Source organism: Lepus europaeus, chromosome 6 (genome assembly GCF_033115175.1).
Source record: "Lepus europaeus isolate LE1 chromosome 6, mLepTim1.pri, whole genome shotgun sequence".
NCBI classification, from domain to species: Eukaryota; Metazoa; Chordata; class Mammalia; order Lagomorpha; family Leporidae; genus Lepus; species Lepus europaeus.
In genome coordinates, this window is record NC_084832.1 from 4,473,880 (window position 1) to 4,493,711 (window position 19,832).

The following is a 19,832-nucleotide window of genomic DNA, read 5'->3' on the forward strand; positions in this document are numbered from 1 at the left end:
TGCGCACGCCGCCCCCTGACGTCACGGCCGGCCAGCGCTCACCTCGCCAGTGCGCCTGCGCGGCGATCAGCTGGCGGAACCGGCTTCGCGGAGCCCCGGCTTCCGGCATGGCGGCCGCGCCCCCGGCCTGACGTCAGGTGCGCGTCTGTGGGGAGAAGTCTGTGGGGGCTGCGGTGCGGGAGCGGTCCGGGGGCTGTGAGTACAGCGGCCCGCGGCCTCCCCGGAGCGAGCCGGGGGCGCCCGGCGAGCAGGCGGAGGCCGGGCGCGGGGGCCGGGTGCGTGAGGGGCCGTCTCCTCCGGGCCGTCTCCTCTCGGGCCGTCCTTCTCTTCTCGCTGTGCCTCCCGGCTTTCCCGGGGCGGACGCCGGGGTCCGCGTCCCGGGGAGGCCCTCGGCGGAGGCCGACCTCCCGGCGGGACCGCGCGGCGCCGGCCCGCGTGGCCGACTCTGAGGCCGCCGTGTCTGAGGCCGCCGACTCCAAGGCCGCTGTGGAGGCCGTGCGGTTCCGCCGGGGCCGCTGTGCGGGGACCGGAGCGGCGCAGCGCGGGCTCGGGGGGCGCGGCCGGGTCTCTCCCGGGCCCCCCCGAAGGCGCCGGGCCCTGGGGGCTGCTGTCAGCCCCGCCTTGACCTGTGTTCGGTACTCAGTGTCGCTGGGGAGGTAGCACTTAGCCGTCTTCTGTGGCCGCGGAGCGGGTGCGGTCATCACCGCGGACCCACCGTTGGAGTGACGTCTTCTCCACCCGCCCCGGATGCGTTGTAGTTTGCTACTCTGTGGATCGACAGGCATCACGAGTATGGGACTAAACGCATTCAGCGCTTACTAAATGCCAGGTACTGTGTTAAGCACCTCAGCCGAATTATCCTGCGTTCTACGTAGTTTTCAGCCCCGTTTTATGCTTCAGGAAACTCAGTTTTACAGCAATTGAATAATTGCCCTTACGTCACACAGGTGTGAAATGTTAGAGTCCACATTTGAACTCAGACTTAGTCTCTCTTAACCGAAAGCCTCCTGGTTTGTCTTATTGCAAATAGCATTTGATAAACCTTCAAAAATCCAAAGAGTAAGGCTACAGAACAGGTAAGGAGCAATGGAGACCCTTAAACTTTTTACGCACGTGTAAGGAGCAGAGGTATACTCATTTTGTAATAATTTTGCAACCCTTATCATATAACCAGTTTAGGATGCATGTATACCCACACCTAAATTTCATCATTTTTATGAAAATATTTGAATCTGCCTGGGATTTGCTGAAGGAAGCTTTGAGATATCTATGTCTGCTCTACAGATAGAAACTATACACTAGTATTTGAACATTCAAAGCAGCATTTCTGAATACACTTCACTTTGCATACATATCTTGATTGTACATACAGCACTATGTGCTGTATTGATGTAAAGTTATTGTAAATACAACGTGATGAACCTTAGTGTATTCTGTTGAGAGCATGTTTTGGGAGGCACCACAGTGAGCATGCTCAACCAGCTGGTGCAGTTATGCAAACCAGGTGCAGTCAGAGGAAGCAGTTAACTGCAATCAAAGAACTCTCAGGGAAGTGGCCTCTTAGGGGTTGATGTCTTGAACTCATCCACTCAGTAGATGGTGGGTTTCCTTGGTCAGAAAATAAACTGAGAAATGCAGCTTTTTTCTTTGTAGGCTACCAAATGTTTGTTGTGAGCCATTGCTGGTGCAGTCAGAGTTGCAGAGTATTTTTTAATCAAATTGAATCTCACCAGCTAAGTTGGGTGCGTGTGTTTAGCCATCCCTTAGCCTTCCCTAGTATGTTTTTTCAAGAATCAACTCTAGGTGTTCAAAAATTCACTCAGCAAACAAACCTACTCTATATCCACCAATACTGATAGAATCCTTTTCTGTCAATTGCTTATTATATTTGTGAGGCAAAGAGAGGGAAGGAGGAAAGAGGAAAAATGTTCCCATCTTCTGGTTCACTCCCCAAATGTTTACAACAGCTGGGGTTGGGCCAGGCTGATGCCAGGAACTCCAGGAGTCAGTAACTCACTGCAGGTGGCCGGCACCCAAGTCGTGGAGCCATTGTCTGCTCTCTCCTAAGGTGCACATTAGCTGGAAATTGGAATGGGAAACTGAGTTGGAGCTTGAACCCAGGCACTCTGCTGTGGAATGCAGGTGTCCCAAGCATCCTCTTAACTGCTGTGCCACATGCCCACCCCTCTGGCAAGACTTCTAGCATAGTTTCTGTAGAGACTGGAGTTTAGGTAGTTACATAATAGCAGTTTGACTAGATATTAGATCATATAGCTTGTGTTGATTATGTGTATTTCTCTGTTGATTGGGTTGGAAAATTAGGGCGTGGGAAATCTCATGGTTTCTGCACTGTAATAGGTCTCCCCACTCCCTGTGATACTTCACTGATTCCCTACTGCCTGGTCTACATAATGATGTGGCACAAGATAAAACATGGTTTATATTTCTGGAGTGTACAATTTACTTGGATGTCTTTTTGTGGGGGGATAGTTAATTTATTTTAATGTTACATATTTTATTTATTTTCAAAGGTTGATTTACTTATTTGAAAGTCAGAGTTAACAGAGAGAGATAGAGATCTTCCAACTGCTGGTTCACTCCCCAGATGGCTGCTACAGCCAGTGTTGGGCCAGGCAAGATCCAGGAGCTTCTTCAGGTCTCCTTTGTGGGTGGCAGGGGACCAAGTACTTGGGCCACTTTCCACTGCTTTTTCCAGGCCATAAATAGGAAGCTGGATCTGAAGTGGAGCAGCTGGGATAGGAACCAGTGCCCACATGGGATGCTGGCATCACAGGCGGTGGCCTTACCTGCTATGCCACAATGCCAGCCCCAGTGTTACATGTTTTAAACCATATTAAATAACTCTGCTATAATTCCAATAGGATTTGCACGAATGTATAAAACTTTAAGTAAATTTCACACCATGTTAACAACTTTAGGAAATATTCTCAATGTTACCCCATCAAGGTATTCATTATTTCTTTGCTGATTTTAGAAGATTCTTCAATAAAAAGCTGTGTTTCAAGTCATTGTACTTACATTGTGTTTGTCAGAGACCACTTAATATTTTATTATGATTAGTTCCCATTATATCTCTTTTTCTTAATGGAATATATGCTCTTTGAGAGTAGAAACATAGTGCATTTGCCTGTAGCACAGAGATTGACTCTTAAGTAATTACTGGCTACTTGGAGAATGACTGGCATAGATATGCTAACAAAAAGAAGTATGCTGATGCGTTAATATTTATAGGACTGTGAGTACCCCTGATAAAGTACATAGGGAAAGTGAGGATGCTTATTGAGTTGGTTTTGAGCACTGGAGTGATGTAGAACAGCTACCAGCAAAGACATGAGATCAAAAGTAGATGTAGGCTGTGATCTTTGTTTGACTGTAAGAAGAGGTCCCTATGAATGATTGGAATCTCAAACATCCTAGGAAATCACATTTCAATCTAGTGAGCTTGTGACTTGTTGAAAACATGATTTCAGAAGTTTGTTTCTGCTGCTAGGTGGTAATTGACGTAAAGAAGAGACATAAAAAGAAGGGCCTTACAAATGAAATGAATTCTGCCTGTCCCTGTTGATATTATTTTGCATATGTGCTAACTAATCAAGCAATAAAATAAATCAGTGAATATTGAAATTTAAGGAGAAATATAAAGTGATTTTTTTCATTTTATAGGAAATGGGGATGATGATCCTTTAGATCAGGGGTGGGGAACCTTTTTTTCTGCCAAGGGCCATTTGAATATTTATAAGTCATTCATGGGCCATACAAAATTATTAACTTACAAATTAGCCTACTATAGATTCTATAGATTTAATGAACTTTGAATCCCACTTATGGTTGCCTCCGCGGGCCTTATACTGTCTGTGGACTGGATGTTGCCCATCCCTACTTTGGTTATAAATACCAACTTATATTGAAAATCAATAGTTACTAAAAGTAGAGGCTGAAAGGTACATCATTTATAACATTGATATATTTTTATTTAGCAAGCATTAATATTATGATCTAATTGTCATAAGATCTTTATATTTAGTTGAAGTTTGCCTTTTCTTAAGTTATTCTCTTTTTGCCTTGTTAGTTAAACCAAAGGATTCACCATCGCTTCAATGGCTGCCTCACAGACTGCACAAACTGTTGCATCTCACGTTCCTTTTGCAGATCTATGTTCAACTTTAGAACGAATACAGAGAAGTAAAGGACGTGCAGACAAAATCAGACATTTTAGTGAATTTTTGGACTCTTGGAGGAAATTTCATGATGCTCTTCATAAGAACCAAAATGATGTCACAGACTCATTTTATCCAGCAATGAGACTTATTCTTCCTCACCTAGAGAGAGAGAGAATGGCCTATGGAATAAAGGAAACTATGCTTGCTAAGCTTTATATTGAATTACTTAATTTACCTAGAGAGGGAAAAGATGCCCTTAAGCTTTTAAATTACAGAACACCTGCTGCGACACATGGAGATGCTGGTGACTTTGCAATGACTGCATACTTTGTGTTGAAGCCAAGATGTTTGCAGAAGGGAAGCTTAACCATACAGCAAGTAAACGACCTTCTAGACTCGGTTGCCAGCAATAACTCTGCCAAAAGAAAAGACCTAACCAAAAAGAGTCTTCTTCAGCTCATAACACAGAGTTCAGCACTTGAACAGAAGTGGCTCATACGGATGATCGTAAAGGACTTAAAGCTTGGTGTCGGTGAGCAAACTATATTCTCTGCCTTTCATGCTGATGCTGTTGAGCTGCATAATGTTACCACCGATCTGGAAAAGGTCTGTAGGCAACTACATAATCCTTCCGTGGGACTCAGTGATATTTCTATCACTTTATTTTCTGCCTTTAAACCAATGTTAGCTGCTGCAGCAGATATTGAGCGCATCGAAAAGGATATGAAGCACCAGAGCTTCTACATTGAAACCAAGCTAGATGGTGAGCGTATGCAGATGCACAAGGATGGGGATGTCTATCAGTACTTCTCCCGAAATGGATATAACTACACTGACCAGTTTGGTGCTTCTCCACATGAAGGTTCTCTTACCCCATTCATTCACAGTGCATTCAAAACAGAGTCACAGAGTTGTATCCTCGATGGGGAGATGATGACCTACAGCCCAGATACACAGACTTTTATGCAAAAGGGGAGTAAGTCTGACATTAAACAAATGGTAGAAGATTCTGATCTGCAAACATGTTACTGTGTTTTTGATGTATTGATGGTTAATAATAAAAAACTTGGACGTGAGACCTTGAGAAACAGATACGAGATTCTTAGTAGTGTTTTTACACCAGTGCCAGGTAGAATAGAAATTGTGCAGAAAACACTAGCTCATACCAAGAGTGAAGTAATTGATGCATTGAACGAAGCCATAGATAAGAGAGAAGAAGGAATCATGATAAAACATCCTCTGTCCATTTACAAGCCAGACAAAAAGGGTGAAGGGTGGTTGAAAATTAAGCCAGAGTATGTCGGTGAACTAATGGATAAACTGGACATCTTAATTGTTGGGGGCTATTGGGGTAAAGGTTTACGGGGTGGAATGATGTCTCACTTTTTGTGTGCTGTGGCAGAGAGGCCCCCTCCTGGTGAAAAGCCATCAGTATTTCATACTCTCTGTCGTGTTGGCTCAGGATACACCATGAAAGAACTATACAATCTGGGTTTGAAATTGGCCAAACACTGGAAGCCATTTCATAGAAAAGCTCCTCCAGGTAGTATTTCTTGTGGAACAGAGAAGCCGGAAGTATACATTGAACCTCGCAATTCTGTCATTGTCCAAGTTAAGGCAGCAGAGATTGTCCCCAGTACTATGTATAAAACTGGCTGCACCTTGCGTTTTCCACGAATTGAGAAGATAAGAGATGACAAAGAATGGCATGAATGCATGACTCTGGATGACTTAGAACAACTCAGGGGAAGAGCATCTGGGAAGCTCGCATCTAAACACCTCTGTGTAGGTGCTGATGATGAACCCCAAGAAAAAAAGCGTAAAGCTGCCCCCAAGATGAAGAAGGTTATTGGAATTATTGAACATTTAAAAGCACCGAACCTTTCTAACATAAACAAGGTTTCTAATATATTTGAAGATGTAGAGTTTTGTGTCATGAGTGGAACAGACAGCCATCCAAAGCCTGACCTAGAGAACAGAATCGCAGAACTTGGTGGTTATATAGTACAGAATCCAGGCCCGGACACGTACTGTGTAATTGCAGGGTCTGAGAACATCAGAGTGAAAAATATTATTTCTTCAGATAAGCACGACGTTGTCAAGCCTGCATGGCTTCTGGAGTGTTTTAAGTCCAAAAGCTGCGTGCCTTGGCAGCCACGCTTTATGATCCACATGTGTCCATCAACAAAAAAACATTTTGCCCTTGAATATGATTGCTATGGGGATAGTTATTTTGTTGACACAGATGTGAACCAACTGAAGGAAGTATTCTCAGGAATTAAAAATTCTGATGAGCAGACTCCCGAAGAAATGGCTTCTGTGATTCCTGATTTAGAATTTCGTTATTCCTGGGACCAGTCTCCTCTCAGTATGTTTCGACACCACACTGTCTATTTGGACTTGTATGCTGTGATTAATGACTTGAGCACCAAAATTGAGGCAATAGGATTAGCTACTAAGGCCTTGCAGCTTCGATTTCACGGAGCAAAATTAGTTTCTTGTTTAGCTGAGGGAGTGTCTCATGTAATCATTGGGGACGATCATAGTCGTGTTCCGGATTTTAAAGCTTTTAGAAGAACTCTTAAGAGAAAGTTTAAGATCCTGCAAGAAGGTTGGATAACTGATTCAATAGACAAGTCTGAATTACAAGAAGAAAATCAGTATTTGATTTAAAGCTGTCCATAATAATGAGGAAAGCTCTGTGATCTGGTGAATCCGTTACATCATTAAAGTTTTTAAGTGTAAACTTTAAAAGACAAAAAAGTATTATTAGATGTAAGAAAATAATTTTACCTTTTAAGATTGAAAAAACTGACTCAAAATGAAGAAGCAACTCGGTAGTGTAATATTTGATTATTATAAAGATGAAATAATTTAACAGTTTAAGAAGTATTTGCATAATAGTTATAGAAATATAGAATTTTGAGGCATTAAAAATAACCTTCCAAACATGGTTTTATGAATTAAAATTAAAAATTAAATGATAGTCATTAGCTAATAAAAGCATTGCAAGACAAAGGGAATATTGTTATAATTGAACCTTTAAAATTTTTTTTAAAGTATTGTCAATTTTTTTAACTAAATTAGGGAAAATTTTAAGTCTAAATACTTAAAATTGAAAAAAATACAATTTTAGAAGCAGACCAGATTTTAATTTTTTTCTGAAATAAAACATTTTTAAGAAAGTATTTTTTCTGTGAATTTGTACTTGAATATAAATAGTATTCACAAAGTGTAATAGTCCTAGATATAATCCATTGAGCAGTTTTCAACATAGCATACACATTGTAACTTTCATTAGAGGGAAATGTTCTCATTTTTTAAGATGACTTTATAATTATGTTATTTAAATAAAGTGAATATATATAATATTATTTCTGGGTTTTTATATCAAATGTTGGAATACAGCCTATATATTTTGGAAAAATACGTTCATGACAGTATTGGAATGTATGGAATTTGGTGCATAGGATACTGTGGAAATGATTTGAAAGTAACAAAGCTTTATTCAAATAGTGGAACAAATGTATGTGATTTTGTTGGTTCTTAAATAAAATATTTAATATATTATTAACATCATTTTCTGTGTTATATTACTTTATTTCAAAGTAATTCATAAGCATGATTTCAGTTATGTAGATTTTTGTTACTCATACAATTTTTTAATGGTTTGAATAAGGTTTCCCTTTAAGGTCCTTTGTGTTTAATCTCACTAAATGAGCTTCATCGAAAAATGTTTTTATATTTTTATGTCTATTTAGAAAAACTACAAAGTTCAAGTAGGTGTAGAGGGGGAAAATGTCTGACTTTCCTCCCAGGGTAATAACATTTATTATTTCAGGTTATCAGTGGTAAAGAAAGTGTAAAAGATTTAGTGTAACAAATAAGCATAAAGCAAACTATAAAGCTTTATTCAACTTTTCACACTTAATGAATTGTGAAGTATTTACAGATTGCTAAAATATATGTCATTTTTAATTGATTACAATATCTTGTTAAATACTATGATGTATCTTGTTAGTCCATTATTGTTTAAGGTTATCTGGCCATGCCACCTCCCAGGTTTTTAAAATCTTCTAATTAAGCATCTACTGGTCCTATTAGTTTCTTAGGATTTCCTAAAAGTAGAAGTGCTGATTCAAAGTTAGGTATTTTAAAAAAAATTAAAGATTTGGGGCCAGCACTGTGATGTAGTAGGCTAAGACTCCACCTGTGATGCATGCATCCCATATGGGCGCTGGTTCGTGTCCTGGCTTCTCATCTAGCTGTCTGCTTGTGGCTTGGGAAAGCAGTGGAAGATGGTCCAAGTGCTCTGCACCCATGTGGGAGACCCGGAAGAAGCTCCTGGCTCCAGATCTACCCACCTTGTGCTGATGTGGCCATTTGGGGAGTGAGTCAGGGGATGGCAGACCTTTCTGTCTCTCCCTTTCTGTAACTCTGTCTTTCTGGGTTTTGTTTGTTTTTTAAAGAGGGAGATACAGAGGCAGAGAAAGAAGTCTTCACCTGCTGGTTCTCTCTCCAAATGGCCGCAACAGCCAGGCTGAAGTTGGGAGCTTTAACCGTCTCCCTTGTGAGTGCAATGGCCCTAGTACTTGATCATCTCTGCTTTCCCAGGCCAGCAGGGAGCTGGATTAGAAGTGGATCAGCTGGGACTCAAACTGGCAACCATATAGGATGCTGACACCACATGCCTTGGCTTAACCCTGTACACCACAGTGCTGGCCTGGAGTTGGGTGTTTTCAATGACTTGATAAACATTGAAAAATCTTGGTTTCTCTTGATTCCTCTTATCTTCCTCATTGCTAAGTGTTGAAGAGTCCATTTGTACAGTGCTGGGCCTATTCTGTTTAGTCACTTTTCATATTTCATGTTTTTTTTTCCCTTTATATAAAGAGAAGATTTCATGTATTTCATATATATATTTTTAAGCCCGCAGTGGTACTTCCCTCCCTCCTTCCTTCCTTTATTTTAAAAATTTTTATAATAGCATACTTTCAATTTATTTTATTGTCACAAGCTTAATCCTCAACTAAATAAAGAATTCAACAAAAAGAAAGTAGAAAGACAACTGTTCTGAAGGAGTAGAGACAAGAGCTATAAACAATCAAATATCAAGATGTCAATTTCACTCAATTACATTGTATTTTTTTATTCTCTGTGTTAGGTACCACAAATCAAAGAAAACACAATATTTGTCTTTTTGGATCTGACATTTCAGTCAACATGGTCTCCAGTTGAATCCATTTAGTTGCAAAAGACAATTTCATTATTTTTATGGTTGACTATTACTACATAGTGAATATCTATCACATTTTCTTTATCCAGTTATTAGTTGATGGACATCTGGGATGATTCCATATGTTAGCTACTGTGAATTGAGCTGTTACTGCCTTGGGGGTACAGATAACTCTTTCATACACTGATATAATTTCCCTTGGGTAAATTTCCAGGAGTGGGGTTGCTGGGACATATGATAGATCTATTTTCAGATTTTTGAGGAACCTCCATACTGTCTTCCATAAACATTGTATTAGTTAACATAATACCAATAATGTATTAAGGCACCTTTTCCTCCACATCCTCACCAGTATTTATTTTTTGATGTTTCAATGATAGCCATTCTAATGGGTGAAGTGAAACCTCATTATGGTTTTGATTTGCATTTCCCTGATGGCAGATGATCCTGAGCATCTTTTCATGTGTGCTTTGGCCATTCAAATTTCATCCTTTGAACAATTCCTGTTCATTTCCTTATCCTGTCTTGATTGCTTTATTGTTTATTTTCTTGAGCTCCTTATATATTTTAGATAGTAAACTGTATTATATGAATAGTTTGCAAATATTTTTCCCATTATGTCAGTTGCTTTTTTTTTTTTAACTGAGAAACATTTAAGGTATACAAACTTCATGCAATTCATAAATACAACTTTAAGACATAGTGATTCTTCCCACCCCACCTGCCCTTCCACTCCCACCCACTCCAACCCTTCTTACTCCTCCTTCACCTATTCCCATTCTTATTTTTGGCTGAGATCTATTTTCAATTAACTATACACACATAAGATTATCTCTATGCTAAGGGATGTTTTTAACAAATAGTATGAAAAAAAATTAAACACTTCAAAACAGTCAAGGCCTATTTTAAATCATCACTTCTCAAGTGTCAATTTCATTTCTGTAGATTATATACTAGGTACTCTATTAGTTATCACAGATCAGAGAGAATTTAGGGTCTTTGTCCTTTTGAGAGTAGCTTATTTCACTAGTATAATGCTTTCCACTTCATCCATATTGTTGAAAATGGCAGAATTTCATTTTTAACTGCTATGTAGTAGTCCATGCTATACATATCCCAATTTCTTTATCTGGACTTCAGTTGACTTTTGGGTTGAGTCCATATCTTAGCTATTGTGAATTAAGCTGCAATAAACATGGAGGGGTACAGATAACTTTTTGATATGCTGATTTCATTTCATTTTGGGTAAATTCACAGGAGTGAGATGGCTGGATCGTATAGTAGGTCTATATTCAGATTTCTGAGGTATCTCCATACTGTCTTCCACAGTGGCTGGACCACCAACAGTAGATTAGGGTACATTTCCCCACACATCCTCACCAGCATTTGTTTGTTGATGTGTGTATGAAAGCCATTCTAATGGGAGTGAGCTGAAACCTCATTGTGGTTTGGGAGGATTCCTTCGTTTTAAGTGTTTGGATAGCTTGGGAAGAATTGAAATTAGTTCTTTAAATGTCTAGTAGAATTCAGTAGTAAAGCCATCAGATCTTGGGCTTTTGTCTTTTGGGAGCATCTGTATTACTGATTCAATTTCCGTCTTGGTTATTGGTCTGTTTAGGTTTTCTATATCTTCATGGCTCAATTTAGGTAGGTTGTATGTGTCTGGAATCTATCCATTTCTTGTCGGTTTCCCAGTTTGTTGGCATGTAGCTCTTTGTAATAATTTCTGATTATTCTTTTTATTTCTGTGGTATCTGTTGTTACCTTTATTTTTCATCTCTAATTTTATTGATTTGGGTCTTATCCCTCTTTTTTTTTTTTTTTTTTAGTTATTTGGGCCAATGGGGTGTCAATTTTGTTTATTTTTTCAAAAATATAGCTCTTCATTTGCTGATCTTTGTATTTTTTTAAATTTTGTTTATTCTCTAATTTTAAATCTTTTCTCCTACTAATTTTGGGTTTGGTTTGCTGTTTTTCTAGGTCCTTGAGATGCATCGATAGCTCATTTATTTGGTGCCTTTCCAATTTCTTGATGTAGGCACCTATTGGTATAAACTTTCCTCTTAACACTGTTTTTTGCCGTATCTCATATGTTTTGATTTGTTATATTGTCATCTTCACTCATTTCCAGAATTTTTTTTTATTTCTATTAATTTCTTCTGTGACCCACTGTTCATTCAGGAGCATATTGCTCAGTATCTGTGTATTTGCCTATGTTCTAGAGATTCCTGATTGTTGGTTTCCAGCTTCATTCCATTATGGTCAAAGAAGATGCATGGTTTGATTTGTTGTTGTTGTTGTTTTTTTTTTTTTCAATTTGCTGATACTGTTTTATGGCCTAGCATGTGGTCTATGCTAGAGAAAGTTCCTTTCATTGATGAGAATAACGTGTATGATGTAGCTGCAGGGAGAAAAGTTGTGTAGATAACTGCTTGGTTCATTTGGCGTGAAGTGTTGATTAACTGGTGTTTCCTTGCTTTACTATTCAATCTTTTCTGTCTGGTTGATCCATCCATTGCTGAAAGTGGAGCATTGAAATCTGTCTCCCTTTAGAAACATGTCTCTTTTCGATAGCCAGGTGCCCTGTAATTAGGTGCATATTCATTTATTATAGTCATATCTTCCTGTTGAATTGATCCCTTAATCATTACATAAGACCCTTTGTCTCGGTTTTTGTGTTAAAGTCTATTTTGTTTGATATTAGGGTGGTTATACCTGCTCTTTTTTGGCTTCTGTTAGCATAGAATAACTTTTCCCATCCTTTCATTTCAGTCTGCATTCATCTTTATTGGTGAGATGTGTTTCTTGTAGGCAACAAATAGATGGGTCCTGTTTTTTAATTCATTGAGCCAGTATGAATATTTTAACTGGAGAGCTGAAGCCATTTACATTCAAGGTAACTATCCATAAATAATGACCTTGTCCTGCCATTTTCTCATAAACATCCCTATTGTTTACTTTGAATTTCATTTGTACTTTTGGGGAGATTTTTTGCCTTCACTTTCTTTCATAGTGTTGACCATGTTTCTGTGATCCTGTGTATAGTACATCCTTAAGCATCCTTTGTAAGGCTTGGCAAATGTTGACAAATTCTTTCAATTTCTGTATATTATGGAAGGTCTTTATTTCACCTTCATTCATAAATGAGAGCTTTGCTAGGTATAGTATTCTGGGTTGACAGTTTTTTCTCCTAAGACAGAAAATATATCTTGCCATTCTCTTCCAGCCTGTGTGGTTTCTGATGAGAAGTCAGCTGAGAGTCTAATTGGAGATTCTCTGAGAGTAATCTGGCACTTCTCTTCTGTACCTTTTAGAATCTTTTCTTTATGTTTTACTATTCAAAGTTTGACTGTAATATCTTATGGTGAAGATCTTTTCTGTTCATGTCTGTTAGGAGCTCCATGTGCTTCCTGTGCTTGGATGTCCCTTTCTCCAAATTAGGGAAGTTTTCTGTAATTATTTCACTACAGAGCCTTCTAATCCATTCTGTCTTTCCACACCTTCAGGTACTCTTAAGACCTGTCTGTTGGGTCATTTGATGGTATCCCATAAATCTTCAACACTGTTTTTTAGTTTTATAATTTCTTTTTTTTTTTTTTTTTGGTCTGACTGTAGAATTTCCAGATTTGTCTTCTAACTCAGATATTCTTTCTTCTGCGTCACCAAGTCTGTTGTTAAAGCTCTCCAGTGCATTTTTATATGATCTATTGAATTCTTCATTTCTGATATTTCATTTTGATTTCTCTTTATAATCTCAATTTCATGGAAATAATTTTATGTCATCTGTGAATTTCTTTAATTTGTATATTTGCTTCTGATTACTTCTAAGTAATCCTATGATAAATTTATTGAATTCTGTTTCTGAAATTTCATCAGTCTCTTCATCTTCACATTCTAGTTTTGAAATGTTGTGTTCCCTTGGGGCGTCATGTTTTCTTTCTTATTATTGAATTTCTGTGTTTATTTTTAGGCATTTGTGGAGATACTTGTTGGTTTTTCAGTATTTTTCCCCCTGTGATGGCTTTTATCTTTGGACTATGCCTCTGTGGCTTAGTTGACTTTCTGATTTTTCAGTGACTACCCTGAGCCATGTCCTTGGTCTGGCCAGGGGGCTCTAGTTGAGTACTCCAGGGTGACAGGAGTGTCCAAGTTGACACCCAAGTTGGGCATGGTAAATCTCCTCTTTTTTTTTTTTTGTTATCAAAATCATGATTTTGATCAGCTCTGTTGGCAGTCTCATGCTCACCTCTTCTATGATGCGACCATTGTCAGGGTGCTAACCCCAGGGAGTGCAACATTTATCTGTGCTGCCACAAGAACCACACAAAGGGTCCTTGCAGTCCTCAGAGTGAGCATGCATCCTGCAGCTATGACCCTCACCAGGCAATCAGGGAGACCTGAGTGTGGGGAGCCACCCACAGTGACTGTCCAGAGACCTAGCCACACCCTGTGCCCTCCCACACAGCCGTGGCGTTTTTTACAGTCCCTGCACACAGGATTCCCATAGTCACAAGTGCCCAGCCCCCTGTAAGTTCTCCCAGCTGGCCTCAGTTGTCTCCTCTCATCTGGTTGCTGAGCACATGGACGCAAGCTGGTGCAGCTGTTACATATGTCCAAAATGGTGCCCACTCTCTCTCAGCTAGTTACAGGATGCTGGTGCTGGGTGTTCTGGGAGAGGAAAACGTGCCTCTCCATTATTTTCCCCTTAGTTTGGCAGGTACACTGTCTGCTACAGGGCTCCAAGCAGGACTCAGGCCAGGCTCTTCCCGCGGCTTTACCATCAGGGGTTTGGGCTATTGCAGTCAGGTCTTGCCTTACTCTCCAAGGCTGGTACTGAGACTCTTGGCTGTGGGGTACTGAGTTGTGCATGTCTACACCCTCCATGCAGATTTACAGTGCCCATCTAATTTGTGTGGTTTCCTCTGCTGTTTTTTCCCTAATTCTTCCCTGAGATTATGCTCTCTCCACTTTTTTTAAACTATCTTCACCTAGACTAGATCAGTTTGTTCCTTCCCTATTCCACCATTTGAAATCTCTCCAGTTGCTTCTATGTTGAGGGTTTCCTTTGCTGTGCACCAGCTTCTTAGTTTGATATAATCTCATTTGTCTCTTTTTATTGCTTGAGCTACTTGGGTCTTATCCAAGAAATCTTTGCCTATGCCAATGTCTTGCAGTATCCCCCTCCATGTTTTCCTCGAGTAATTTGATGTTTTCAGGTCTTAGTTTTGGATCCATGATCTGCTGTGAGTTGATTTTTGTATAGGGTGTAAGGTAGGAGTCTTGCTTCATACTTTGCATGAGAAGATCCGATTTTCCTCATGCCATTTTTTGAAGAGACTGTCCTCTCTCCAGAAGAGATTTTGGCTTGTTTTTTCAAAAACTAGTTGGTTGTGGGGCTGGGGCTGTGGCACAGTGGGTTAATGCCCTGGCCTGAAGCGCTGGCATCCCATAAGGGCACCTGTTTCGAGACTCAGCTGCTCCACTTCCAATCCAGCTCTCTGCTATGGCCTGGGAAGGCAGTAGAAGATGGCCCAAGTCCTTGGGCTCCCGTACCCACGTGGGAGACCTGGAAGAAGCTCCTGGCTCCTGGCTTTGGATCGGTGCAGCTCTGGCTGTTGCGGCCAATTGGGGAGTGAACCATCGGATGGAAGACCTCTCTTTCTCTCTCTGTCTCTGCCTTTCCTCTCCCTGTGTAACTCTGACTTTCAAATAAATGAAATGACTTTAAAAAAAAAACCAGTTGGTTGTAGATGTGTGGATTAATTTCTGGGGTTTCTGTTCAGTTCCTTTGGTCCATGTGTCTACTTTATGTCAGGACCAGGATGTTTTGATTATAACTGCCCTACAACATGTCTTGAATGTGGTAATATAACTTCAGTGTTGTTTTTATAGCTTAAGATTGCTTAGCTATTTGTGACTTTTAAAAAACATTAATTATTTTATTTATTTGAAAGGCAGAGAGATATTCCATTCTTCGGGGTACTTCTTGAATGCCTACAACAGTCAGCGCTGGACCAATCTGAAGTCAGGAACCAAGAACACAGTCCAGGTCTTCCACATGGATGGTAGGGACGCAAGTAACTAGAGCCATCACCTGCTACCTTCCAGGGTGCATAGCAGCAGGAAACTGGAATTAATGTGGGGCTGGGACTCAGGCACAGGCACTCAGATATGGGATGTGGGCTTCCCAGGTTGAGACTTAACCACTGTGCTACATGTCTGTTCTTCCCCACCCCATAGTGTTAAGTATACTGATAACTCAGATTCCTTTTACCTGCAATTTCACTGCTGAGCTACTGTTCAGGTATCTGTCTGCACTGCAGCTCCACGTGAAATCAAATGGGCCCCTCAATCTTAATATGTGTATAGTTATTCTTCATAAAAGTTAAAATATGCTGTAAAGAATAGTAAAACAGACCTGTGTTTTCCCATCTCCCAGTTTCAAAAATTATAAATCATCAACTTTTCATAATTATGTACCTTTTATTTGAATTAATCCTCTAACACATGATCTCATCTTCAGAAATTTATTATAGAACTGTTGATTTCTCAGATTTACATTCTCTCCCTGTAATCCCTTCCTCATTAAATAGTACATCTGTTTACCTCACTACATGACCTAAAAACTGGAATCATCTTTTCCTCTGTTCTCATACCTTCAATAAATAGCAAGTATTGTTAGGTAGAATTTCAAAGGCATTCAGGGTCTGGGCCCTCAGTGGTTTCAGCCATAACCATCGTTTGTGCCATCCTTCCTGGATTGTTCTGAGAGCTTCTCCACTGGTCGTCCTCTTTCTACTCTTACACTTTTCCTGTTCTCCAAACCAAAAACAGTTTTTTAAAGATTTACTTTATTTAATTGAAAGGCAGAGTTACAGAGAGAAATAAATAGAGATATTTCATCCACTGGCACACTCCCCAAATGTCTGAAACAGACAGGGTTCCACCAGTCCTAAACCAGGAGCCAGGACCTTCTTCCAGGTCTCCTACATGGGTGCCGGGGTCCAAGCCCTTGGACCTTCTTTTGGTGCTTTCCAGGCGCATTATCAGGGAGCTGGATGGAACGTGGTATAGCTGGGACTCAATCCAGTCCCTTTATGGGATGCTGGTGTAGCAGGGAGCTGCTTTACCCACCACACAACAACATCAGCCCCCACAACAAAATTTTTATATTTACAGATTTAAATTAGGTATTACTCCCCTGGTCAAAACCACTGAATTATCATCACTAAGAAGTCCAAAATCTTTCTGTCCATACTCCAATACTTCCTCCTCTCTCTCTGATTCCCATCCTTACTTTTCACAAAGATCTGTTTTCAGTTAATTTATACTCATAAGATTAACCTTATGCTAAGTAAAGAGTTCAATAAATAGTATAAAAAAATAAAAACTGTTCCCCAACAGTCAAGACAAGGGCTGTTCAAAATCACTGCATCTCAAAGTGTCAGTTTCACTTGTATAGATTATATATTACCTTTTGGGTACTCTGTTCATTACCACAGATAAGGAAGAACTTAAGGTATTTGTTTTTAGGACTCGTTTATTTCTCCAAGTATAATGGTTCCCAGTTGCGTTCATTTTTTTTTGGAAATGACAGGACTTCATTATTTTTATAGCTGTGTAGTCTTCTATAGTGTACATTTCCATAATTTCTTTATCCATTCTTCAGTTGATGGAAATTTGAGTTGATTCAGTATCTTCGATATTGTGAATTGAGCTCCAATAAACATGGGGTGTACTGATAACTCTTTCATATGCTGATTTAATTTCTTGTTTTGTAAAAATTTATTTAATTATTTGAAAGGCAAAGTTACAGAATGGCAGTGAGAGAGAGAGAGGGAGGAAGGGAAGGAGGGAGGAAGGTCTTCCAGCCACTTGTTCATTCCCCAGATGGCCAAAATGGCTGGAGCTGTGCTAATCCGAAGCCAGGATCCAGGAGCTTCTTCCAGGTCTCCCACGTGGGTCCTCCAACTGCTTTTCCAGGCCACAGAAGAGAGCTGCATCAGCAGTGGGGCAGCTAGCACATGAACTGGAGCCCATATGGGATGTCTGCGCTGCAGGCCAGGGATTTAACCTGCTGTGCCACAGCACTGGCCCCAGATTTAATTTTGTTTGGGTAAATTCCCAGGAGTGCGATGGCTGGGTCATATGGTAAGTCTGTCTTCAGATTTCTGAGGGATCTCTGTACTGTTTCCTACAGTGGCTGGACCAGGTTACATTCCGACCAACAGTGGATTAGGGTACCTGTTCCTTTGCATCCTCGCCATCATTTTTGTTGATGTCTGTAAGAAAGCTGTTCTACTGGGAGTGAGATGAAACCTCATTGTGGTTTTGAATTGCATTTCTGTGATGGCTAGTGATCCTGAGCACTTTTGCATGTCTGTTGTCCGTTTGGATTTCTTCTTTTGAAAAATACCTTTTTAAGTCCTTTGCCCATTTCTTAACTGGGTTGTTTGTTGTTTTTGAGTTTCTTTAACTCTTTATATATTCTGGATATTAATCCTTACACAGTTGCGTAGTTTGCAAATAATTTATCCTATCCCATCGGTTGCCTCTTAACTTTGCTGAGTGTTTCTTTTGAAGTGCAGAAGCTTCTCAATTTGATGTAATTCCAGTTGTGAATTGATTGGCTTTGATTGCCTGTTGCCTCTGAGGTCTTATCCAAGAAGTCTTTGCCTACATCAATGCCTTGCAGGTTTCCCCACTGTTTTCTAGTAATTTGATGGTATTGTGTCATAGATTTAGCTCTTTGATCCATTCTGAGTGGATTTTCATATAAGGTGTTAAGGTAGGGGCCTTGCTTCACACCTCTGCATGCAGAGATTCAGTGTTCCCAGCACTGATTGTTGAAGAGACTGTCCCCACTCCAGGGACTGATATTAGCTCCTTTGTCAAAGATAAGTTGGTTGTAGATGCTTGGTTAGATTTCTGGAGTTTCTGTTCTCTTCCATTATCTAACACATCAGTTTTGTTTCCAGTAACAGGCTGTTTTGATTATTCCCGCCCTTCAAATCTGGTATTGTGATGCCTCCAGCTTTGTTTTTGTTGTATAAGATCGGTTTAGCTGTTTGAGGTCTCTTGTGTTTTCATATAAATTTCAGAATTGTTTTTTCTAGATCTGAGAATAATTTCGGTGTTTTGATTGGAATTGCATTACATATGTAAGTTGCTTTTGGCAGCATGGACATTTTGATGAGATTGCTTCTTCCAATGCAGGAACATGGAATATTTTTCCATTTTCATATCTCATATTTCTTCCTTTAGTGTTTTTTAATTATCATCATAGAGATTTTTGACATCCTTGGTTAAATTTATTTCAGGGTATTTGATTTTTTGGGTAGCTATTGTGAATAGAATTTAGCTTAGAACTTCTTTCTCAGCAGTGGAATTTTCTGTGTCTACAAAGGCTGTTGATTTTTGTATATTGATTTTATATCCTGTACATTACAAACTCTTCTGTGAGTTCCAGTGGATTCTTAGTGGAGTCTTTTTAATCCCCTATATATAGAATCGTATCGTCTCCAAATAGTAATATTTTGATTTGTATCCATTTCTCAATTTGTATCCATTTGATTTATTTTTCTTGCCTAATGGCTCTGGCTAAAACTCCCAGGACTATATTGAATAGCAATGGTGAGTGGGGCATCCCTGTCTGGTACCAGATCTCAGTGGGAATGCTTAAAACTTTTCTCCATTTGATAGGATGCTGGCTGTGGGTTTGTCATAAATTGCCTTCATTGTGTTGAGGAATGTTATTTCTATACTCAATTTGCTTAGAGTTTCCATCATGAAAAGGTGTTGTATTTTATCAAATGCTTTCTCTGCATCGATTGAGATAATCATATGTTTTTTTCATCAATTTGTTAAGGTAATATATCACATTGATTGATTTGTGAATGTTGAACCATCCCTGCATACCAGGGATAAATCCCACTTGTCCAGGTGAATGATCTTTGTGATGTGTTGTTGGATTCAATTGGCTAGAATTTTGTCGAGGATTTTTGTGTCTATGTTCATCAGGAAAATTTGTCTCTTGTTCTCTTTCTCAGTTGTCTATTTTTCAAGTTTAGCAATTAAGTTGATCCTGGATTCATAGAAAGAATTTGGGACGATTCCATCCCTTTCAATTTTTTTGAATTGCTTGAGAAGAATTGGAGTTAGTTCTTCTTTAAATGTCTTGTGGAATTCAGCAATGAAGCCACCCAGTGCTGGGCTTTTCTTTGTTAAGAGGGCCTTTATTACTGATTCAAATTCTTTCTTGGTTATGGATCTGTTGAGGTTTTCTATGTCTTCATGAATCAATTTAGATAGATTGTATGTGCCCAGAAATCTATTTCTTCTAAGTTTTCCAGTTTGTTGGCATATAGATCTTTGTCATAACTTCTGATGATTCTTTTTATTTCTGTGGTATCTGT

At 39.6% G+C, this 19,832-nt stretch overlaps 1 protein-coding gene across 2 annotated transcripts; it reads left to right on the forward strand.

Annotated features, from left to right (window-relative positions):
• The first annotated feature begins 63 nt into the window (after positions 1–63).
• Positions 64–7,760, forward strand: LIG4 (DNA ligase 4). 2 transcript variants are annotated; one of them, XM_062193950.1, is made up of 2 exons: positions 64–137; positions 4,091–7,760. In XM_062193950.1, exon 2 carries the CDS (start codon positions 4,119–4,121, stop codon positions 6,852–6,854), a length of 2,736 nt encoding a protein of 911 aa, XP_062049934.1. In that variant the 5' UTR covers positions 64–137; positions 4,091–4,118; the 3' UTR covers positions 6,855–7,760. The 2 variants fall into 2 exon arrangements, with proteins under 2 accessions (XP_062049934.1, XP_062049933.1); XM_062193949.1 differs by lacking the exon at positions 64–137 and adding an exon at positions 487–829.
• Positions 7,761–19,832: the final 12,072 nt, after the last annotated feature.